General features: G+C 51.3%; 1 protein-coding gene across 1 annotated transcript; it reads right to left on the reverse strand.

The window, feature by feature from the left end:
- Nucleotides 1-5,950: 5,950 nt before the first annotated feature.
- Nucleotides 5,951-23,909, reverse strand: LOC139436832 (uncharacterized). Its single transcript, XM_071209000.1, has 3 exons — nucleotides 23,844-23,909; nucleotides 22,839-22,934; nucleotides 5,951-8,425 (listed from the first exon to the last, which is right to left on the reverse strand). The coding sequence occupies exons 1-3, from the start codon at nucleotides 23,907-23,909 to the stop codon at nucleotides 5,951-5,953; spliced, it is 2,637 nt and encodes an 878-aa protein (XP_071065101.1).
- Between the last annotated feature and the right edge of the window lie 904 nt (nucleotides 23,910-24,813).

Consider the following 24,813-nt stretch of genomic DNA (forward strand, 5'->3'; position numbering starts at 1 on the left):
GCACTTTCTTTCACACTGGGCGGCTCTCCTTACAGGGAGCACTCCTTGCGCGTGGGGCTCCCCTATGCGGGGGACACCCCTGCATGGCAGGGCACTCCTTGCGCACATCAGCACTGCGCATGGGCCAGCTCCACACGGGTCATGGAGACCCCGGGTTTGAACCGCAGACCTGCCATGTGGTAGACAGACACCCTTACCACTGGGCCAAGTCTGCTTCCCTCCTTTCAGTTTTAAGGATTCCCATTAGTATTTCTTGAAACACAGTCCTGTCAATAAAATTATCCTTTATGAGTCCTGTTTTCTCTTCTGTAAAATGGCAATGGTCAATTTCCCTTGAGAGATTTTGGTAGGGATTCAGTAAGCTCATTCCCTGAAGTTAGCACATAATAGTGAGGCAGGAGAGACTAGGGACCTACGGAGGAAGGGGACAGAAAACCTAATAAGCCTGGTAAGGGAAACTGAGGCAAAGGCCTGCTGGCTAGCATTAAACTGCTAAGTCCCCCTCGTAAATTAGGAAGGGGTAGCTTACAGGACACACCTTGCAGTTTACACACACACCCTGCATTTTACAGCACACACCGTGCAGCTTACAGCACACACCCTGCATTTTACAGCACACACCCTGCAGCTTACAGCACACACCATGCAGCACAGCACACACTGTGCAGCTTACAGCACACACCATGCAGCACAGCACACACCATGCAGCACAGCACACACCATGCAGCTTACACACACATCCTGCATTTTACAGCACACACCATGCAGCTTACAGCACACACCCTGCATTTTACAGCACACACCCTGCAGCTTACAGCACACACCATGCAGCACAGCACACACCCTGCAGCTTACAGCACACACCATGCAGCACAGCACACACGCTGCAGCACAGCACACACCATGCAGCTTACAGCACACACGCTGCAGCACAGCACACACTCTGCAGCTTACAGCACACACGCTGCAGCTTACAGCACACACCCTACAGCTTACAGCACACACCATGCAGCACAGCACACACCCTGCAGCTTACAGCACACATGCTACAGCACAGCACACACCCTGCAGCTTACAGCACACACGCTGCAGCACAGCACACACCCTGCAGCTTACAGCACACACGCTGCAGCATAGCACACACCCTGCAGCTTACAGCACCCAAAGGCTGTGCTATCAGAAGGCAGCCAGCAAAGGGGCAGGACGGTTGCCACCACCATCCACCCGCTTAGCTTTCAGGTTACCTCAGCCCTCGTAGACAGTGACCAGAGGCTGATCACCGCTGGTCAACATGCCCTACAGAGGTCATGGACAGCAGCCAGAAGCCAGTCACCACCGGAAAGCAGCCCCCACATCCCTGGGGCCCCACACCCCTCAGCCCTTGCTTATCAGTGCAGACCCTGGAGCCCTGTACCCCATAGAACACAGGACCCCAGGGCAAAACTTTGCATTTCTCTCCCCTGAGAATGCCTGCCTTCAACTATGAAGGTGTGCTTTCTTTCTTTTGCTTTACCCCCCAATAAATTAATTAGTTTGTGGCTCGTCCTTGAATTCTTTCTCACGATGAAGCTAAGAGCCTAGACACCGACTCCGATAAGCATAGTAGATGCTCAATAAGTAAATCGCTTCTTCTCCAGTCGCATCTATTTGGGTACACCTGAGGTCAAGCAGGCTTGGGAAGGGAGGTGGAAAGGGACCTGTGGGTCTTTAAGTTATAGGGCAGCAACCGGAAAGAGGGGAAAGAAAAGAGGCACTTCTAAGACTCTTCTGGTTCACTGAATCCTATCAGATAAAAGGTAAAAGCGTGCTCTCAAAATCATGAGACATCAGTTAGTAAAAGAACAGAAAGGCACAACAGAGAATTTCCAGAGCAGGAAGCAATAAGCATTTCGTGTCTCTAATTCTGTTTCTTTAGTAGGAAGCCTTTGATGTAGGGAAACACAATTACATCAAGAAACAAAATGCTGATGTGAGAGTTGGGCAAAGAATACTTCCTTTGTTTCCAGAACAGAGAAAAGCCACTTTCACAGATCCTCTCATTTTAGTTTCCTTTTTTTTTTTCCCAAAAAAACCAAGTCTATTGGGTTTTCTGCTTAAATAATTATCATCAGGAAAAAGAGAATATCACAATATATTAAAAGATTAATATACCATATCCATGTTGGATTTCTCTTGGGAAAGCAATACAACTTTGGGATTAGAAAATTCATTATAATAATTGTTGTATTCACAGGTTAAATACAAATGTCACATGTTATCTCAATGGTGCAAAAATAGATTTGATAAATTTTAAGTATTGTCCCTATTGTTAATAAAGGCCCTTAAAAAGAGAAAAAAATATAATTCTTTAACTTGCTAAGGAAGATCTTTTCCAAATCAACAGAAAGCATCACAATTTACTGTGAAACCCAAGATATATTAATGTTAAAACAAAGATCAACAAAAGATTAAGCTCATAAAACAAGGGCACTACCTTTAGGAAATTTGGTGTAATTCACTAGGACAGAATAAAAAAGTATCCTATATACACATCCCCTAAAGAAGAGAAAATATTAAGGATGCTTTTTGGTTCACTGAGTCTTTAACTTTTGCAATAACTGACATAATATTCTGTTCTTAGGGGAGCAATTCCGTCACCACCTGTCATTTTCCTCCCAAGGTCTATCTCTAATCTAGCTGAAGTCTGTCTGTGACACACCTCCTGTCTTGTTTGGCTGCTGCCCGTGAGCTCTGAGGGCACAGGCTCCTGCACTTCCAACTGGGCGATCGGGCTCTGGAGGGACATTTACACCTAAACACACTCGTGGGACACTCGATGCCTGCTGTATCCACGGGCTCCGTTCCCAGGGCTGAGACCCTCTGACAAGCCAAGCACGAGCCGTTCAGTCTTCAGGGTTCTTCTTTTCTATTGCTAAGTGATGGGGCAGGGGAGGGGCACTCTCACCCGCCCCACCCCCACCCCGTGCCCAGGCCCGGGGTGGGGGGGGTGGGGGGTCCGTCATCGTTCTGTGCCTCGGGGGGTGTATGGCCCCTATCTCAGAAATGATGACAAGGCCACTCTCCAAGAAGCCACCATGTCCTCCAGCTAGGACTCTACACCATTTGCTGCTTTCCCCCTAACATTGGAATGGCTTTTCTTCTTCACATACACTTTTCTCCAAAATGTATACTGAATTTTTTCCTACATACAGAAAAGTTTAATGACTAGAGAACAATGCACATCCACACACCCTCCACCACCCAACCATCCATCCACCCATCCATCCAGTGTTCACTTTTTGCCATATTTCCTACCCACCCCCTCTTTCTCACACACACTTGTGTTGTAGTTGAACCCTTTGAAAGTAAGTTTTAGGCATCATGACCTTTCACCTTCAAACACTTCAGCAGCCATACTCTACAAGAAAAGAATATTCCTGCATATAACACAATAGCATTACCGCACCTAAAAAAATTAAAATCTCTGGAAATCCAAGTCTCTGTATACATTGCATTAAAATGTGTCTCCATTTCATTGCTTTAGGAACAATGCAACTGTTATTTGCAATTTGTTTTTTAATCCTTGGTGCCAGAAACCATTATTTTTAATAAGTATTATAAAAAGAAAATAGCAAGGGAGGGCCAAACTATCACCATCATCAAATTAAAATAATAAAAAGTTAATAATTTCATAAATCATTAAATACCCATTCTTAGTCAAACATCCCCAATTGTTCAAAGAGTGTCTTTGAAAGCATTTTTGTTTTTAAGCAAAGAGGCAATCTAGACTGTGCATTGTATTTGGTTGTTATGTCTCTTTAGCTTCTTTAATTGAAATACCACTCAGCCCACAATTTTTTTGTATTCTTCATGAAATTGATTTTTAAAAAATGCCCAGGCCACTGTCCTCCAGAATGTACCCTAGTTGTTTCCTAATGGTGCTGTTTAATTCATGACTCCACTACCCCACACTTAGACATGGGCAAGAGGGCACATTCTAGAGTGTCCCACATTTCACACACACACACACCAAGTGTGCAAGATCCCACGGCAGCCCCCGTGACTAGTGACTCTGCACTCTGATGGGGCAGTGCCCAAACACCCACTTCTGTGACTAACGCCACTCAGGCCCCAGAGGAAGGCTTCCCTGTGGCAGCTGCGCCCAAATGCCAGGAAGCCCTGTGAGTGGTGCCATTCACAAGGGCAGAGACGAAACTGCTTTGGAGTGTGGGAAGGATTGATTGGCAAAGGCGCTTCGTTCAAATAATAGAGAAAAATATATTTTCAGATGAAAGAAAAGCTTAGTGCACACGGAAGTATTTCCCAGGAGAAAACAATGCCTCCCCGCCTCCCCCGGCCACATCTGCGGTTCTGGAGTTACTCAGAAATTAATGCAATATTTTCAACAGCAGTTCAAGGTAGCTGAGGAACATTTTGCAATTCTAAATAATGAACATTACTCTGAAATTTGAACAGTATGTAAGTGTAGACGTAACGCTTGAAGAGTGGTATCGATTCTTTGTAATATTGGGCAGGTCTAGGGCAGTAGTTCTCAACCAAGGACTATTTTGCCCCCTAAGGGCCGTATGGCCACGTCTGGAGACTTTGGGTGCCAGGGGTGCTACCGGCACCCAGTTTGTAGAGGACAAGGATGCTGCTGAAGATCTTAAGGCACACAGGACGGCCTTCCAGAACAAAGAATTATTCAGTCCAAAATGTTAATTATACTGAAATTTGGGAAACTCTGGTCTAGACAGTGCTTTAAAAGATAAAGATACTAATAGCTGCAATATAAATAACAGCAATTACAGGATGAAATTAAAATATCTCGTTATATTGTCTACCACCTAGACAAAAAAATAAAATACCCTGTAGTATTGTCTACCATATTTACTAACGTGACCCCATTAGAACGTGTAAAATTCATGGTTCATTGCTGAATCTAAGTATTGCTTTGGGAATTGTCTTGTTCTGCCTCAGACGTCTCAGCAAAGCGTCTCCACTTCAAGCACATTTGCCCTGTGCAGTGCAAGCTGGGGTTTTGACACTACGTGCAAGGCTGGCGCCCCAGCAACACTTTTTACCTAACAGGTGTTCCTTTGTTTTCAGGGGAGAAGTCCATTTCGCTGCTTCCTAGTACGGGTGATTCTGGCTTCTGCTTTTAGATTGAGAATGCATCTCTCTGCCCCCTGGTTCCGCTGGGTGTGCCTGGAGGAGGCGGCCCTGGGCGGGATGGAATATTTAGTCCCAACGATGCCACGCGAGGGTCTTCTAAGCAGCCGGAATGTGCCAGGCCCTTGCTAGGTTCCAGGGAGGCAGCACGCCCCAGACAAGGTCCCTCCTGCAAGAACGCGTCTTCGCAGGGAAAACATTAATTAAGTAAATAAACACACAGTGTGTCAGGAGCAGCTGTAGAGCCAGGTTTTGTGAGGATTGGAGCTGATTAAATTTGGAGCTGCCCTTTGTGAGCAAAAGAAGACAAAATTTCAAATTCAAAATTGGGCACGGAAGTAAATCATTATTTAGGAGAAGAGAAATCACAACAAATGAACAATTTTGAAACTGGCAACCTCCGTAAGTAGTGTAAAATCTCCCTCCCAATTAAGAACATGTTTTAATAATATTTTTATAATACTCTTATACCGTTTTCTGCATATTGGCTACGTACTATTTCCTGCATTACCCTCCCATGAGAGTGGTTTTGTAATATTTTATACAGAGAGGCTAGAAAAGTCATTGGTCCTTCTTCTAGCGTGGTTGACAGAAAATTGTTCTATAGGATTGATAGTTTCAAAAAGTTCCTTTCATCTTCACAACTCACGATTGGCAAAGCACATAAATGTTTACGATCCTTGTCAAATTGGAGAAAACCTTTATCAACAAGCACCAAACCCTCCAGTACAACTTCATACCTCTGACTTTGGAAGATCCCTTAGCCCAGCTTCCGGCTTCATACGTTTCAAACCTCGCTTCACCCACCACCACCCACGTATTTCTGGTAAAGGCGCGGTGTAGAGGCGGGTGCGGGGTAGAGGCGGGTGTGGGTAGAGGTGGGTGTGGGTAGAGGCGGGTGTGGGTAGAGGCGGGTGTGGGTAGAGGCGGGTGCGGTGTAGAGGCGGGTGCGGGGTAGAGGCGGTTGTGGGTAGAGGCGGGTGTGGGTAGAGGCGGGTGCGGTGTAGAGGTGGGTGTGGGTAGAGGCGGGTGTGGGTAGAGGTGGGTGTGGGTAGAGGCGGGTGTGGGTAGAGGTGGGTGTAGGTAGAGGCGGGTGCGGGTGTAGAGGCGGGTGTGGGTAGAGGCGGGTGCGGTGTAGAGGCGGGTGTGGGTAGAGGCGGGTGCGGTGTAGAGGCGGGTGTGGGTAGAGGCGGGTGCGGTGTAGAGGTGGGTGTGGGTAGAGGCGGGTGTGGGTAGAGGTGGGTGTGGGTATAGAGGCGGGTGCGGTGTAGAGGTGGGTGTAGATAGAGGCGGGTGCGGTGTAGAGGCGGGTGTGGGTAGAGGCGGGTGTGGGTAGAGGTGGGTGTGGGTAGAGGCGGGTGCGGTGTAGAGGTGGGTGTAGGTAGAGGCGGGTGCGGTGTAGAGGCGGGTGTGGGTAGAGGCGGGTGTGGGTAGAGGTGGGTGTGGGTATAGAGGCGGGTGCGGTGTAGAGGTGGGTGTAGGTAGAGGCGGGTGCGGTGTAGAGGCGGGTGTGGGTAGAGGCGGGTGTGGGTAGAGGTGGGTGTGGGTATAGAGGCGGGTGCGGTGTAGAGGTGGGTGTAGGTAGAGGCGGGTGCGGTGTAGAGGCGGGTGTGGGTAGAGGTGGGTGTGGGTAGAGGCGGGTGTGGGTAGAGGCGGGTGCGGTGTAGAGGCGGGTGTGGGTAGAGGCGGGTGCAGGTAGAGGCGGGTGCTGTGTAGAGGTGGGTGTGGGTAGAGGCGGGTGCAGGGTAGAGGTGGGTGTGGGTAGAGGCGGGTGTGGGTAGAGGTGGGTGTGGGTAGAGGTGGGTGTGGGTAGAGGCGGGTGTGGGTAGAGGCGGGTGCGGGGTAGAGGCGGGTGCGGTGTAGAGGCGGGTGTGGGTAGAGGCGGGTGCGGGTAGAGGCGGGTGCGGGTAGAGGCGGGTGCTGTGTAGAGGCGGGTGCGGGTAGAGGCGGGTGCAGGGTAGAGGTGGGTGTGGGTAGAGGCGGATGTGGGTAGAGGTGGGTGCAGGGTAGAGGTGGGTGTGGGTAGAGGCGGATGTGGGTAGAGGTGGGTGCAGGGTAGAGGTGGGTGTGGGTAGAGGTGGGTGTGGGTAGAGGCGAATGTGGGTAGAGGTGGGTGCAGGGTAGAGGTGGGTGTGGGTAGAGGCGGGTGCAGGGTAGAGGTGGGTGCAGGGTAGAGGTGGGTGTGGGTAGAGGTGGGTGTGGGTAGAGGTGGGTGCAGGGTAGAGGTGGGTGCAGGGTAGAGGTGGGTGTGGGTAGAGGCGGGTGTGGGTAGAGGCGGATGTGGGTAGAGGTGGGTGCAGGGTAGAGGTGGGTGTGGGTAGAGGTGGGTGCGGGTAGAGGCGGGTGCGGGTAGAGGCGGGTGCGGGTAGAGGCGGGTGTGGGTAGAGGCGGGTGTGGGTAGAGGCGGGTGTGGGTAGAGGCGGGTGTGGGTAGAGGCGGGTGTGGGTAGAGGCGGGTGTGGGTAGAGGCGGGTGTGGGTAGAGGTGGGTGTGGGTAGAGGCGGGTGTGGGTAGAGGCGGATGTGGGTAGAGGTGGGTGCAGGTAGAGGCGGGTGCAGGGTAGAGGCGGGTGCAGGGTAGAGGCGGGTGCGGGTAGAGGTGGGTGCAGGGTAGAGGCGGGTGCGGGTAGAGGCGGGTGCGGGTAGAGGCGGGTGCGGGTAGAGGTGGGTGCAGGGTAGAGGCGGGTGCGGGTAGAGGCGGGTGCGGGTAGAGGCGGGTGCAGGGTAGAGGTGGGTGTGGGTAGAGGTGGGTGTGGGTAGAGGCGGGTGCAGGGTAGAGGTGGGTGCAGGGTAGAGGTGGGTGCAGGGTAGAGGTGGGTGTGGGTAGAGGCGGGTGCAGGGTAGAGGTGGGTGTGGGTAGAGGTGGGTGTGTGTAGAGGCGGATGTGGGTAGAGGTGGGTGCAGGGTAGAGGTGGGTGTGGGTAGAGGCGGGTGTGGGTAGAGGCGGATGTGGGTAGAGGTGGGTGCAGGGTAGAGGTGGGTGTGGGTAGAGGTGGGTGCAGGGTAGAGGTGGGTGCAGGGTAGAGGTGGGTGTGGGTGTGGGTAGAGGTGGGTGTGGGTAGAGGTGGGTGCGGGTGTGGGTAGAGGTGGGTGTGGGTAGAGGTGGGTGTGGGTAGAGGTGGGTGTGGGTAGAGGCGGGTGTGGGTAGAGGCGGGTGCGGGTGTGGGTAGAGGCGGGTGTGGGTAGAGGTGGGTGTGGGTAGAGGCGGGTGTGGGTAGAGGCGGGTGTGGGTAGAGGTGGGTGCGGGGTAGAGGTGGGTGTGGGTAGAGGTGGGTGCTGTGTAGAGGTGGGTGTGGGTAGAGGTGGGTGTGGGTAGAGGTGGGTGTGTGTAGAGGTGGGTGTGGGTAGAGGCGGGTGCTGTGTAGAGGTGGGTGTGGGTAGAGGTGGGTGTGGGTAGAGGCGGGTGCTGTGTAGAGGTGGGTGTGGGTAGAGGTGGGTGTGGGTAGAGGTGGGTGTGGGTAGAGGCGGGTGCTGTGTAGAGGTGGGTGTGGGTAGAGGTGGGTGTGGGTAGAGGCGGGTGCTGTGTAGAGGTGGGTGTGGGTAGAGGTGGGTGTGGGTAGAGGCGGGTGCTGTGTAGAGGTGGGTGTGGGTAGAGGTGGGTGCGGGTAGAGGCGGGTGCTGTGTAGAGGTGGGTGTGGGTAGAGGTGGGTGCAGGGTAGAGGTGGGTGTGGGTAGAGGTGGGTGTGGGTAGAGGCGGGTGCTGTGTAGAGGTGGGTGTGGGTAGAGGTGGGTGCGGGTAGAGGCGGGTGCTGTGTAGAGGCGGGTGCTGGGTAGAGGTGGGTGTGGGTAGAGGCGGGTGTGGGTAGAGGCGGGTGCTGTGTAGAGGTGGGTGTGGGTAGAGGTGGGTGCAGGGTAGAGGTGGGTGCAGGGTAGAGGTGGGTGTGGGTAGAGGTGGGTGCAGTGTAGAGGCGGGTGCGGTGTAGAGGTGGGTGGGCGCCACAGGACACCTTCATATCCTGCTGTCCCCTCTCGGGCCCTGAACTTTGTGTCATGACACTGGCGAGCTGGCGCAGCAAGCGGGTGGAATAGTCTCACAGCACAGGACAGCTAACCGTGGTTATTTATCCATCCTCAGAAGTGGCCATAACCCGTAAACAGAGTCTAATCACGCACACTAGGTGCATTCCCAAAGCGACTTCCTCTTCGCAGGACCCCCCAGGTGCCCTCAGCCTCTCCAAAGCCGCCTGCCGTGGAGGGAAGTGCCGGGGACGGTGGCAGGAACAGAGGCGCAGCGGCCTCGCCGGGCTCTAGATGCGATGTGACTTCTGCGGACTGCTGGGCACACAGACCCGTGCGCGCCACGCCAGGGCGCTCGGCCAAGTCCTGGGAGAAGCCGGCGCAGGTGAGGGACGGCGGCTGCAGCTTCTTCAGCTCATGGAAAACTCACCCCTGGTCATGCGGTGATTCGTGCTACAAGGAAAATATAGAAGGATCCGGGAAACAAAGGAGGGGAGAGCTGTGGTGGGGGGCAGACTGCGCACCCACAAATGATCCCTGCGCTCAGGTTGCGATGCGTGAGCCTGCTGGAGATACGGGATGCAAATGCGGCTGACACCCCTCTCAGGAGCGCTTGGAAATAAACCCGAGTCCTCGCAGGCTGGCCTGGGGGCACTCCTTCCCCTTTTGTCCCGAGCTGGGGTGACCCTCCACCGCCCACTGCTTGGCTGGGAAGGTGCCTTCTTTGGCCTGGCCCACCCTCTGCTGCACCTGTTCCCGGAGGAGGGGGCGAGGGGGCTGTGGACCACCTCCTTGCCTTGGCCGTGGGCGAGACCCTCTGAGTCGTGTCCCGGGCGACTCTGACACCTGCAGGGAGGGCTGCCCTCTCTCTGCTCTCTCCGCGAAGCAGGGCTCCTGCCCTGGGGGCAGTAACAGTGTCTCTTCTCCAACAAAGAGGCGATTTAATATAGACGTTCAAGAAAGGCCTCTCTGACAAGCTTGGCGCAGAGATGGAAAGGAGGCGGGGGAGCCCTGCAGGCAAGCAGGGCGCGGGGACACAGGCAGGGCCAGCCGGGGGCTCCGCTCGGCCAGAGCCTGAGGCAGAACGGCAGGGAGGCCCTGGGGCCCTGGGGCGGACCACGGAGGCCCTGCGGCAGCGGTACTGACAGGCTGTTACACCAAGTGGAAGGGGAGGGTATTAGGAAGGTAAGGGGGGCAGTGGTTTTAGTTTCCTAGGCTGCTCAGAGCCGGCACCAGGAAATGCGGTGGCTTGAACAACGGGCATTTGTATTAGCTTAGAGTTGTGAGGCTGCAAACATGTCCAAATCAGGGAAGTGGCTGTGCCTCAATCGGTTGGGCGCCTGTCTACCATACGGGAGGCCCTGGGTTCGCGTCCCGGGGCCTCCTGGTGAAGGCGGGCTCACCCACACGCTGCGGAGAGCCACCCAGCCCACAAGCGCCGCGGAGCACCCACTCAGCAAGGTGACGCAACGAAAGGAAGGGAGACAAGCAAAAAGACAGAAGAGCGCACAGCGAATGGACACAGAGCAGACAGCAAGCAAGCTGCAAGGGGGGAGGGGAAATAAAATAAATAAATACAGACACAGAAGAATGTACCGTGAAATGGACACAGAGAGGAGACAGCTAGCAAAATGCCACGGGGGGAGTCCAAATCAAGGCGATGCTTTTTTTCCAAAGACCGGCTGCTGGTGATCCTCGGCTCCTCTGTCACATGGAGAGGCACATGGCAGCACTGCTGGGCTCTCCCTTCTCTCCCGGGTTTCTTGTTTTCAGCTTCTGCTTTTGCACCTCCCTCCCCCTCTCCCACCCTCCCTCTTTCTCCGTCCCTCCTTCTCTCTCTCTCTCTGTATTCATTCCATTTATAAAGGACTCCAGTAAAAGGATGACGACCCCTCTTGAATGAGGGCATCACACTGTAACTGAAGTAGCCTCGAGAAAGGTCCCACTCACAATGGGGTCCACAGGACCGGATTACATTTAAGAACCTGTCTTTCTGGGGTACAAACAGCTTCAAACTACCACAGGAGTGATAGGACCTGATTTAACTCTTTAAAGGATCCCTCTGGCTATCATGTGGGGAGCTCAGGGTGGAAATGGTTGTAAGGGAGGTGAGGAGAACAGCTCAGACCCTGCACAGACATGAAGGCAGGGCCAAGGGTAGGCTGCCAGAGCATAAGTGGATATGAAAGCAGAAGATGAGCCAAGAAGGACTCCGAGGATTGTGCCTGGTCATTCTCTATCCGCTCTGCCCACACTAGCTTTCTTCAGAGCATTTTCTTTTTTTGACTTGTGAACTCTTTGTGTCTCCCACTGGGAAGCAAACTCCACGAGGGAAAGGTACTCGTCTCTCGAGAGTCCCTGCAATCCCAGCACCTAGAAGAGGGCCCCTCAGGAAATACCCAAGGAAGGAAGGAATAAAGCCTCTAAACCCCAGCCACCGGGGGACCCTAAATGTCTGGGAGCTCGCAGCCTCCTCCCGATTGCATTCCTAGAGCAAAATGACTGGACCAGTATTTTAGCACTGATTCTTCTTGATATTAAAATACTCTTTGCCATAGTTTAAAAAAATATGACTAGCTAAGATCAGAAGCAAAATCAAATGCAATGCATGGACCTAGGTTGGCTCCTAACTTGCAAAATCAGATATAAAAATATTTTTATGAGACAATTAAGAAAATCTGGGAAGCAGATGTGGCTCAAGCAATTGGGCTCCTGCCTATCACATGGGAGGTCCCTGTTTCAGTACCCCTAACCCTAAAGAAGACAGAGAGCTGGTGCAACAAGCAGGCATGGCAAGTTGGTGCGACACGATAATGCAACAAGAGACACAAGAAGAAAAACATAATGAGAAACACAGCAAAGCAGGGAATGCAGGTGGCTCAAGCAATTAGGTGCTTCCCTCCCACACTGGAAGTCTTGGGTTCAGTTCCTAAAAAGAAAAAAAGGTGGATGAACAGGCACAGCAAGTGCAAACAACAAGGGGGTGGGGAGAAATAAATAAATAAATATTTTTAAAAATCTATTCGTTGACTGACTATTCAATGATACTAGGCATTTTAAGTCCCATTCAGCACAACAACTGAGACCATGTGTTTCAACATGACTTAATCATCTGATCCAAGAAATTCTTGACAATAAAGATAAGACTGTAAAATAAGTAACTCATTGTTTGCTTCAGGAAATTCCTGCAAACCAATTTATCTAGGCTAATGGTTTGATCACCTGGACAAGTAGCTCTCCTGTCAGGGAAAACAGATTGCTCACCTGGGCAAAATGTTCACTTGGTTTGCTTAGCAAGACTTGCTTCAAGGGAAGCGGACTTGGCCCAGTGGTTAGGGCGCCCGTCTACCACACGGGAGGTCAGCGGTTCAAGCCCCGGGCCTCCTTGACCCGTGTGGAGCTCGCCCATGCGCACAAGGAGTGCCGTGCCACGCAGGAGTCACCCCGCGCAGGGGAGCCCCAGGCTCAAGGAGTGCGCCCCGTAAGGAGAGTCGCCCAGTGCGAAAGAAAGTGCAGCCTGCCCAGGAATGGCGCCGCCCACACGGAGAGCTGACACAACAAGATGACGCATCAAAAAGAAACACAGATTCCCGTGCCGCTGACAACAACAGAAGCAGACAAAGAAGATGCAGCAAAATGACACAGAGAACAGACAACCCGGGGGGAGGTGGGGAAGGGGAGAGAAATAAATAAATAAATAAATCTTTTAAAAAAAGACTTGCTTCAAAATCTTCATCTTGCTGTGTTCACCAATCTATTGTGTCATAATTTTTGCCCAACTGCAGCCAGTTCCCACCTTGAAGGACCCGCCTCAATACTGTGGCCTGATTTTGCCTCTGTGGCTGCTGCGGCTCTGTAAGGTGATGTTCTCCCTGATGCTGTAGCTCTAATATTCCCTTTGCTGTGCTTCTCTGGTGGTCTTTGTGAGGGAGTCAACAGGGGTGGCATTAGTATAGTGGAATGTTTATTTATTTATCTATATTTTTATCCCCCCTCCCTGCGGCTCACTTGTTGTCCGCTCTCTCTGTCCATTCGCTGGGTGCTCTTCTATGTTTTTTTCACTTGTCTCCCTTTTTGTTGCACCACCTTGCTGAGTCGGCTCTCCACAGCATGCGGATGAGCCTGCCTTCACAAGGAGGCCTGGAATATGAACCCAGGGCCTCCCATTTGGTAGACGGGAGCCCACCTGATTGAGCCACAGCCGCTTTCCGGAATGTTTATTTTTTAAAAAGTTGAGGCCTTAACTTTTGGAGGAAAAACATACAGAAGGATTTATGGATAAAATAAAATGAAGGGGAGCAGATGTGGCTCGAGTGGCCGAGGGCCTGCGTCACGTACGGGAGGTCCCAGGTTCCACTCCTGGTGCAAAACAAACGAGAAAAGCAGCTCAGGGGAGCCGGCGTGGCTCAGTGGCTGAGCGCTGGCTTCCCACTTAAAAAAATAATAATAAAATAAAACGAAGAATTATTTCAATATACTATAGTATGGGGCGAAGAGTGGGTGGAGGTATAGATGACATGAAATTGGCCATGAGGTGACAATTGTTGAAGCTGTTGATAGCGACATGGGGCTCTCTATTCTATTTCTCTCTGTTTATGTATCCACTTGACATTGTCATAATGAAAGTCCCTCTCTCAAGTGTGGTATTCCAGCCACACCATTGGTCTCTGCTCCCTTCCTCTCCTCTCCCACAGCCAGTCCATTGGCATATCCTGTCGATTCTCCCTCCAGATGAACTCCGGGATCTGACCACCTCTCACTGCCCCCACGTTACCTCCCAGGCCCGTTCACCACCTCCCCTGCCTGGACTAGTGACATGGCCAACGGCCTCCGGCTTCAGCCTTTGCACTCCCCCACTCTCATTCTATTCTCAACACAGCAGCCGAGCGATCCTTTTAAAAAGAGGGCTCAGCCCTCTTCTAAGACCCTGCAACGGCTCTCCCTCTCCCTCAGAATCAAAGTCAGGCACAAGGGCCTGCGGAAGTCCGACACTCCCTCGACCCTCCCTTTACCTCTGACCTCCCCTCCCTTGGGCCACTCTACTCCAGCCACGCTGGCTGACCTCCGTCCTGTTCTACCAACATACCCGACACCCTCCCACCGCAGGCCCTTTGCACTTGCTGCATCATCCGCTCCACGGTGCCCTCCTCCGCCTCCTTCAGGCCTTTACAAAAATGCCCCTTCTCAACGCAGCTTTCTCTGCTCACCTTTAAAACTGTAGCCACTTTCCCCCATTTCCACCCAGAACTCCTCCTTCCCCACCCCTTCTCTCTAATTTGTACTTATCGCCATCTAGCCTACCATATACCATACTGATTTATTGTATTTATTGTTTCCCTCCTTAGAAAACAAGTTCTGCAAGAGCTGGGATTTCTGTTTGTTCTGCACTCCCTCCCCTCCAAACCACCGGTGACTGGAACAGGGCATGGAATAGAATAGGTTCACAAATACTTATTGAATGACTGTTCAGTGTTGTCTTCCAGGCTGTGTCCTTGGCCACAGCTCAGATGCTAGGTCCAGATGGGACGACCAGAAAGAAGGTAAGAGGGAGAGCCCGGGGCCAGCAGTGCCCTGCCCCGGGGCACCATGGCCAGCATGTCCACAGGAAAATGCACCCAGCAGAGTTCCACGAAGGAAGCCTCGAGGGTGGCACCCCTGGTGGGCCCAGGCCACACGACAGGGACGTGAGCCAGCAATGATCTGGTGAGCCGGAAGCCTGGACCAGATGTCCTGTGTCCTTCCCTGCGTACCCAGGAAATGGGAACCAAAAAAGAAGTTACATGGGCAGCTCTATCACCAAGGGAGGACAATGGTGAGGAATGAGCAAACTTTGTTCAAGGAAAACTTGTAACGCACTGTTTAATTTTCTGGACATGTCTTAAATGACCAGATTTTGGACTTTTTTTTTAAAAAAAAAAAACAAAATAATTCAATCACTCAATAAAAAATACTGGTATGCACTTTGGTAGAAAAAAATGTCTGTCGGTACCTCCTAAAGCTAAACACACCTACGCCCTGTGGCCCGCAGCTCCACGTCTGGTGCACACCAAGAGAAAGTCCACGTGTGTCCACCGAAGGCACAGGAATGCTCAGAGCAGCTCTCCTCACAAACGCCCCAAACTGGAAACCGCCCACACGTCCGGCCACGGTACACTTGGGTAAATAGATGGTGGTATATTCATAAAATGGCACGCCACCCAGCAATCTGAAAAATAACAAAACTGCTACAGGCAGCCACATGGTTGGATCTCACGACATAATGTTGAGGGAAAGAAGCCAGACACAAAAATTGAGTGATTATTTTTATATAAATTACAGGTAAATACACTATATGGGTATCGAAATAAGAAAGTGGTTATCTCTGGAGTGTTACTGCCTGGAAGGGGGCACAAGGGAACCTTCTAGAATCACAGGAATGTTCTCTATCTTGATTGAGGTGGTACTTACATGAGGGTGTACGTATATAAAAAGTCATCAAAAAAACTGCACTTGAGTTTTGTGCTATAGGTTAAACAGCAATACAAATTTTAAATTGACAATAAAATAGAACCGAATAAAAGAACAGTATGTCAGTACCCCCAGTATTATACAGAAGACGGGTGGGCCTCGCAGTGTGCTCGTTGAGTTGGCCCAGGTCCTCAGATTCCCTCTCTTGCCACCAGGGGTCTCTCTCCCCTCCCTCAGGTCCTCAGGCCAAGTCCTTGGGGGATACTGCCAGAGGACGACTCTGCCCTTTAGAGCAGAGTCCTGCCCTGGAGGAGGATGGTTTTGTGTCCGGGAAATGGAGAGCCTGGGGCTGAGGTGAGGTGCTGCTTGAGGACGTGAGCCTCACTTCAGAACCACTGCGGCCTTGTGAGGGCAAACGCAGATCCCGGCTTCACCACTTCCTGCTGTATGACACGGAGAAAGTTCCCCAGCCTCTCTGAGCCTCAGTTTCCTCGTTGGTACAGTGGAGATCAATAATAGTACATACCTTTATAGGGTCTTTGCTGGTGATAGTGTTTAATGAGTTAATTCTCATGAAACTCCTAGAATGTCACCTGGCAGAGAGTAACAGCCCCAAAACGTTTATTATCTGAATTCATAGAGATAAAAATCTCAGTAACCAAGAGGGAGAGACCAGACGTCACACTTCCCCGGGGGCCGCATGGGTACCGGGGGCCTGGCTGGGCTGGGGTTGGGAATTCCCATCTGGCTCCACCGTTCCCGTCCAGAACCTGGCTGCCCACTCACACCGCCACGGCCAGCGCTGGTCCCGGCCCGTGCCCTGGGAGCTCCGCCAGCGCCCTCGCCAACAACGGCTGTGGAGGGTGCGCAGAGCAGCCGGGTTTGGACGTGTCCTCAGTCTCGGGCGCATTCGGGCGGGTGTGGACCCGTTGTAAATAGGCATCTCCTCGACACGTTCCTCCAGTTAACATACTGAAGGTCCCACTGAAGCAAGCTGGGCTTTCACCCCGGTTTCTGGAGTCCTTTAAAGCAGAGTGAGATTCAGAGAAGAGAAGGCAGGAGAGGCCGCCGTGCGCAACGCCCGTGACAGGAAAGCCAAGGACCCAGGGGCGTCGGCGACCCGTCCCAGAGCACACGATCGTCTGGCAGAAAGCATCACTTGTCGACGCCAGTTTGGACTTCTCCTGGCCACACAACCCTGAGCCAGTAAACTCCCACTGTTTAGGCCAACCCACTGCGTGGAATTTCTTTTAGCAGCCAGGAAACGTAAAACAGCACCCATGCCCCAGGCCCTGGAACCTGTGACAGTGGCCGCATGGCAGAAGACGGTGGTGAATCGTCCCAGATGCTCAGGGCGGCCCTAGATCATCACAGGGGGCCTCAACGAGCAGGCGGGGCGGTCAGAGCCAGAAGAGGAGAAGTGCTGGTGGAAGCAGCTGTCAGCCATGTGCGGGGCCAAGGAACCGCAGCCTCTAGAAGCTGCAAAGGCAAGGAAGAGATTCTTCCCTGGAGCCTCCAGGAGGGAGGCCTGTGGGTTTAGCCCTGTAAGAGCCATTTCAGACTCCTGGCCTCCAGAACTGAAGATAAATGTCCTTTGTTTTAAGCCACTAAGATCAAGGCAATAGGCCGGAGCAGCCTATAGGAAACTGATGCAGTCCACCTGAAGCAAACGCCCGGGCACCCCGGCGGCGGCGCTTGTAAGTGTAGATCTTGACTTTCTTTTTTTAGCCAAATAGGAGATACATGCTCACGGTTCCGAATTCATTGTGTGTAAATAAAACCACTTTGGAAACCTGTTGTTAGTACACATAGTAACTGAGCACAAGCCCTCTTGTGACTGCACTCCCATTCCTGCTACGTACCCAACAGAAAGGCACACACGTCCACCAAAGGACCTGTCCAGAATGTTCCTGGAAGTATTATTTGTAATTGCCCCAAATCAAAAAGACCAAATGCCTATCCACAGCAGAATGGATAAAGAATCACGACAGCATACATGGTGGAGAACCCCACGGAACACCCTGCAGCAAGGACAGCGAAAAAACGATGGGTATATGTGCCTCATGGACAACTCTCCCACATGCAGCTCTGCCCAAAAAAGCCAGACACGCAGAGTGTTGTTCTAAAACAGGCAAGTTTGGATGTTTCAGGCAAAACTAATCTACGCGGCTAGAACGTGGGATAGCGCCCTTTGAGGCAGAGAGAAGGCAGGGGACGAGGAGGGGTTCTGAGGTGGGGCAGGGCACGTTCCTCTTATGAACGTGGGTGCTGGTTACATGCAAGGACTGGGCCTGTGAAATTCCAGCTCTACGCTTACCGTATGCTATTCCTCAATAAAACATTTATCAAAATTCAGTAGGTACCAAAGGACAGCATGAAAAGTCTCCCTCCCTGTTCTGTAGGAATTCCTTTTCCAAGAGGCAACCAAAGCTACCAATGGCTTGTGGGAGTCATCAGAAATAGTTTGTGCCTATACAAGTATACACAAACACAACACACACATGCATAAAACATGCGCATATACACAGCAACACAAACACACAAAATTCATATCTACACATATGTACATGTGTGCATATACACGCATAAACACGGACACATGCACAAGTGTATTTGCACACATTTGAGCAACACGTGCATACATATACATATACACATTTATGCAACACATACATACACACATGCAACACAACACACATAAAATACATACACAGGCATCTTTCATTCCTGTTTTTTAACACTGATGGTTTGCACCTTGCTGTACTCATTTAACGCTCTATCTTGGAGATCATATTATGTCAGTCCATGAAGAGCGTCTTTGTTCTTTTTTACAGCTGCATGGTTCCATTGTACCTAGAGCCCAGTTACAGTTGGACAGAGCAGGGGTAAGAGAACACAGGCTCTGTAGACAGACCGCCTGGGAGCAAGCGTGGCTAGACTGGCTGTGTGATCTTGGGCAAGCTACGTACCCTTTCTGTGGCTCTATGTTAAAATGAGCCTAATTATAGTATGTACCCCACAAGGGTTATTGTGAAGATTAGTGAGTTGTTCTTTGGAAAGCAATGAGAACCGTGCCTGGCACGTGGTAAATGATAAGTGTTAATTTTTTTAAAAACCGTATGCCTAGTACTGGCCATTTAGGTTTTTCTAATCATTTGCTATTTCAGACAACGTTGCAACACACAGCCCATCGACCCAGCGTTCTCCCCAGAGTGAGAAGTGGAGCAGGGCGGCCCTGCTGAGTCAAGGACCACGTGTTCTGGTCATTTTGAGAGATGCTGTCACGTTCCCTCCATAAAGGCTGCACCAATTTACACTCCCACCCACAGTGCATGGAGAGAGTGCGTCTTGCCACATCCTTTTAAAAATGAGAAGGGAAAAAGAAAAAATCATGGCCACCTTTTTGAGAAACTGCCCTAGAGGAACATACTAAATTGACCCCACTGCCATGCAACTGGCAAAATCCAGGACGGTGGAAACACTACAGGACAAAGGGCTGTTCTTCACCACATGTATGGGGTGGGGGGACCCAAAAACTAAAAGAGCCTTAAGGGTTGCGCTGGTGAGCCCTGGTTGTGCTCGGTGTCCTGTGCCAGGCAAGCAGCAACGCCACGAGTCTGACCCCCAGTTCCAGCATGAGAGGTGAGTGGCCCGCAGCAGTCACCACGCCGCTTCTCCAGCTTATGAAACTGTGTTAAGATCGTCGCAGTAAAGCTGAGTTGGACCTGCACCCCCAGAAGGGCGGCCCAGGGTAGCGCATGCCTTTGACTGGAACATCGGGGAGATAAAGCTGTGTGCTGCCAGTGGTGGGAGATGCAAACAGTTCCCGCCCTGTGGTGGGTCTCACACCAAACACAACAAAGAGACAGGAGATAATGCAGGACCTCGAATCATCACGAAAAAAGAAACTTAAATGGACAAACTTAAATGGACAGTTTGCTGATTGGTAAATTAGAGTAAAGGCCATTTCTGTCTAATTCACATCCCCTAGGTTCTAGATGTGGTACAACGCAAACTGCAGCTTTTACATTCATAGCATTTGCCTTACTTGTTGAACCATTGTGGTGCACGTTTGTTTAAACAAAAAAAAAAAAAAGAGGGAAGCAGATTTGGCTCAACTGATAGAGCGTCCGCCTACCACATGGGAGGTCCAGGGTTCAAACCCCGGGCCTCCTAACCTGTGTGATGAGCTGGCCCACGTGCAGTGCTGATGCGCACAAGGAGTGCCCTGCCACCCAGGGGTGTCCCCCTCGTAGGGGAGCCCCACATGCAAGGAGTACACCCTGCAAGGAGAGCCCTCTGTGAATGAAAAAGCACAGCCTGCCCAGGAGTGGTGTAGCACACACGGAGAGCTGATGTAAGAATAAGATGACATAACAAAAAGAGACACAGATTCCTGGTGCTGCTGACAAGAATGCAAGCAGACACAGAAGAACACACAGCGAATGGACACAGAGCAAACAATGGGGTAGGGGAGGGGGGATATAAATAAAAAATCTTAAAAAAAAAAAAAGAAAAGAAAAGAAAAAGGAAAAAACCAACCTCATGACCTGTGGGTTATTTTGGTCTTGTAAGGAACCATTTCTTTAAATTTAAAATAAGGATATTAAAATATAGGGTTTTTCCCCTGTTCTTTAGAATACAGTTATATGTCAAGGTAAAATATTAAATTATTCTCAAACTCTTGTATTAATATATGCAGATTGCACTTGTAAGTTTCAAAGAAAAATTAGCACCTCTTCATTTCACTTAGTTAACCTAGAAAAAATTGGTCATGATTAAACTACATTAATTTCTTAACACAATCTAGGGGAAAAAAAAGACACTTAAGAAACATATCAATAACATGTATATGTGGAAACGTATTAACAGTCGCCTTGTTTTTTATGACTTGAAAAATCCAAGTGTGCTTTTAAAAAGTTTATGAGGTCATGGGTCAAACAAAATAATAAATAGTTAATTATATTAACAAATAAGTCTTAAATTTTAGGTCTGGTCTTGATATTATGATTATGTCCTTTTATTATTTAGAGACACAAACTGAGTAAGTACAATGAAATACATTTGAGAAAATCATCAAATTAATTGGAAAGGTAAGGGGGCTTGTACGCTCCTCTCTATATGAAATTCTATATGAAATTCTCCATAATAAAAATTTTAATTAAGAAACAAGGGGGAAGAGACCTGCCCTGGTCTCCCCCTCCCCTCCCCCCCCACCCCGAGATGGGAGGCGTTCTCTGTGCTCCCCTCCGTGTGAGCAGTGGGCAGTGCAGGCTGTGGGACCTGAGAGGCCCCTAATTGCTACCCCAGCCTGGGTGGGGGCTACCCAAGAGGGCCTTGACCTGCAAATGACGCGAGCATGGTGCAGTGCAGGGGTTCAGCCTGGACGGGACCCACGGCTCCCAGAAGCTGGCAAGGGCAGTGTTTCCCTCTTCACAAAGCCCTGGGGACGCACTCTAGATTTCCGGAACCTTCTTTAGATTCTCTAGAAAGGCTCTCTAGGGACTGCAGGAGAGCGTGTCATCACTGAGGCCACTAACTGCTGTTGCTGTCAGTCATCTTGGTGGATCTGTATTGTGTCACGTGAGCTAAATCGAAACTATTTCCCCCAGAATTCCCTTCCCTGCATAGTTCCAGGTTAGCGTGGGGCACAAGAGGCATTTTGAGTGAGATCTGGGAGGCAGAAATGAAAGCGCAGCCACTTTCTCTATACATTCAGGTGACGCGAGCAGATCGGGAGGCACAGCTGCAGCTCACACTCATTGTCAGCGTATCTGCTGGCCGTTTTGTTGGTGCTGGGGCAGCACGCGCGCCCACGGCTGCTCCAGTTTCTGTTGGATCTTCTGCTTCAGTTTCTGCAGCTCCGGGGCCATGTGCATATTTAACTCTATGACTAAGGGTACCTCCTCCTGCAGGAGCCCCACCCCACCCCCTCCCAACCCCAGTCTCTGGGTTCCATGCATCCAGGTCACCCCCAGCTTGTCCCTGCATCTCCCACTTCACAGTCATCTTTCCTTCATGAATGCCTGCACTTCAGACCTCAGTTTCCAGCACTGAACACAAAAACAACAGCCTTGCTTAGGCCGTGTAGCCAGCTCGCACCTGCATAGAGGGTCAAATTCCTATAGGAAACCCTCATTCTAGATTGTGGAAGCCAGCCTCCAAGACGGCCCCAGTGGGCCTCACCTCCTGGTATTCACTCTATGTCCTCCCCTCCCCTGCTGAATCAGGGCTGATGTATGCAACCAACGGAATATTGCAAAGTGACTGTGTGTGGCTTCCCAGGCTATGAGGACATGGTCATGAGGACATGGCCGCTTCTGCCCCAGTCTCTTTCATTGTTTGCTAGGGGAAAGCCAGCTGCCATGTCAGGAGGACACTCAAGCAGCGTGTGGAGAGACCCACACGGCTAGAAGCTGAGGCCTCCTGCCCACAGCCGCTGCCAGCCATGTGCGTGCGCCATCTTGGAAGTGGATCCTCCAGCCCAGGCAAGCCTGGAGATGACCTCAGCCCAGGCCACCATCTTGACTGCCGCCTCAGAGACACCCTAAGCCAGAAACACCCAGCCAGACTGCTCCTAAATTCCTAACCTGCAGACACTGAGGAGACAATAAATGATACTGTTTTAAGCCACTATGTTTTGGAGTGATTTGTTGTGTTGCATCAGGTAACTAATACATACTGATATCTCATCTTGGTTCTGCTTCTCTAGTGGAACTCTGATCATTTCACAGACAGGTACCTCAGGTCCTGAATCCTTCCCTTTCTCAGTGTCCACCGTGGGGAGGAGTGAGAGTCAAAATGCTTGGAGAGTATAATCCCTCATAAATAATAATACTAATTGCCAATACTTACTGAGTGCTTCCCTGCATGGCAGGGTTTGAAGCACTTTACGTGTGTCAATTCATTTCATCCTCACAACATTACCATGAGGTCAGCGCTTCTGTCATCTCCATTATACAGTCAGGGAAACTGAGGCACAGAAAGTCTAAGTAATATGTCACGGCATGCTTATTAATCCCAAGGCCGAGCTGGGGTTTGAACCCAAGTATTCTGGCTCTTCTGGAGACTGGGGGACAAGCAACACAGAGCCAGGAGGGGCGCAGCCACGAGGAGCTGGCCAGGCACCCCCGGCTGGCAAATGTGGAATCCTCAGGGTCTGAACTGGTGAAGCGGCAGAGGCCAGTTGTCTCGGTGTCTGAAGGCACTTTCTAATTCTTGGAGCTGTCTCCACACTTGCCAGCCTTCCCAGGAGGCTGGGGGGCAGAGGCTGCCAGCCCCGAACCCGGGTGTGGGGCCTGGGGCTGCCGACGTCATTTCCAGCTCCAAGCTGGATGACGGGACACTTGTTCCTGGTCTGGTGGTCGATTCTGGGGAGGCCCTTAGGACAGACACAGTGGGGGGTGTGGGGGTAACAGGAGAAGCTCTGTACTGCAAAAGCCCAGCACCTCATTCTGCTTCTTTGCACTGGGCAGGAAGAGCAGCTCTGCATGGCCGGGGTATACCAGTTGTCTCCTGCTCCCAGCCCTCGAGGGCCAGAAACATTGACTCTGCTTGGTAAAACACAGGGAAACAAGCACTTTGCTTTAGTCTGCCAAGGCTGCTGTAACATATATCACAGACTGGGTGACATAAACAACGGGAACTTTTTTTTTTTTAATAGAGGCAAGGCTTTTTTTTTTTTAATTTCTCTCCCCTTCCCCGCCCCACCCCACCCTGCCCCAGTTATCTGTTCTCTGTGTCAATTTGCTGCGTCTTCTTTGTCCACTTCTGTTGTTGTCATCGGCACGGGAATCTGTGTTTCTTTTTGTTGTGTCATCTTGCGGTGTCAGCTCTCTGTGTGTGCCGGCGCCCCTCCTGGGCAGGCTGCACTTTCTTTCGCACTAGGCGGCTCTCCTTATGGGGCGCGCTCCTTGCTTGTGGGGCTCCCCTACGCAGGGGACACCCTGTGTGGAATGGCACTCCTTGCGCACATCAGCACTGCGCATGGGCCAGCTCCGCACGGGTCAAGGAGGCCCGGGGTTTGAACCGCAGACCTCCCATATGGTAGATGGGGCCAAGTCCGCTTCCCAACAACAGGAACTTTAGTCTCACAGTCCTGGAGGGTAGAGGCCCAAAGTCAAGGTGCTGTCAGGGCCACGTTCTCATCCGTGGTGCGTTGGGGCGGCTGCTGGCAACCCGTAGCTCAGTCTCTGCCTCCATCACATGGCCGTTTGTCTCTCTGTCTCCAACGGCTGTGTCCAAATGTCCTCTGCTCTAAGGACTCCAGGAGTATTGGTTTCAGGCCCACCCTGATTCCATGTGGCTCTTCTCGGCTGATAATATCTTCGAAGAGCCTGTTTACAAACGGCTTCATGCCTAAGGGCCTGGGATTAGAACTTGAACATGTCTTTGCGGGAGACGCTGTTTAATCTACAACACACTCCAAGTACACTTTGTGGGACAATAAACCTTCCAAACGTGGCCTCCATATGGCGACTCAGAGGGTGGGCGGACACGCGCACGGTCACACCACCTCCGTTTGCCGGAGTAGCTGTAGAGCCGTCGGTGGCATTCCCGGCAGGGCTAAGGCTGCCCGGGTGCCTCCCGCTGCTCTGAGCCGTGAGCCCTGAGGTTAGGGAGGTCACTCCCGGAGAACAGGGACCAGGAAAAACCCACACCCAAATTTACTGTAAGAAGCACAGCCACCTACCGGACCAGACCCTGCCTTCTACACCCTGTGCTGCTGGAGGGGTGCGGTGCGCCAGGGCGCCAGTCGGGCTCCACCCAGGCAAGGGCTGGAATCACCTGGGTCCGATTAATTTTTACAAGCAGCCCAAGTCCTGGGAAACCGGCTTGTGCAATCCCTTAAGCGCCTTCCCTCGTAAAAATGTGGCTCCAGCTTCACAGAGCCTCGTGGCTTCTGCATGTTAGCAGAGGGGAACCTCGGTGGGATCCAGGTCGTGAAGCCTGAGGCTTACAGAGGACGGGGGAAAGACTTTGAAATGAGCTCAGGAGCTCTTAGGATATGTGAAACTCCCCCAACTGCGCATTTATTTACAAACCAATGGCTAGTGAGCTAAAGGCAAAAAATAAGGAAAACACAGAGATAGATTTGACAGATAGACAAATACAGATAGGTGATAGATATAGAATAAGATAGATGCTTGATAGCTTGAAAGCTAGATTAGATAGAAAGAGAGAGAGAGATGTTAGATAGATGATAGATAGATGATAGATGATATAGATGATGGATATGTAGGTAGAAAGACGACTGATAG

The sequence above is a fragment of the Dasypus novemcinctus genome, chromosome 18, assembly GCF_030445035.2.
Source record: "Dasypus novemcinctus isolate mDasNov1 chromosome 18, mDasNov1.1.hap2, whole genome shotgun sequence".
NCBI classification, from domain to species: Eukaryota; Metazoa; Chordata; class Mammalia; order Cingulata; family Dasypodidae; genus Dasypus; species Dasypus novemcinctus.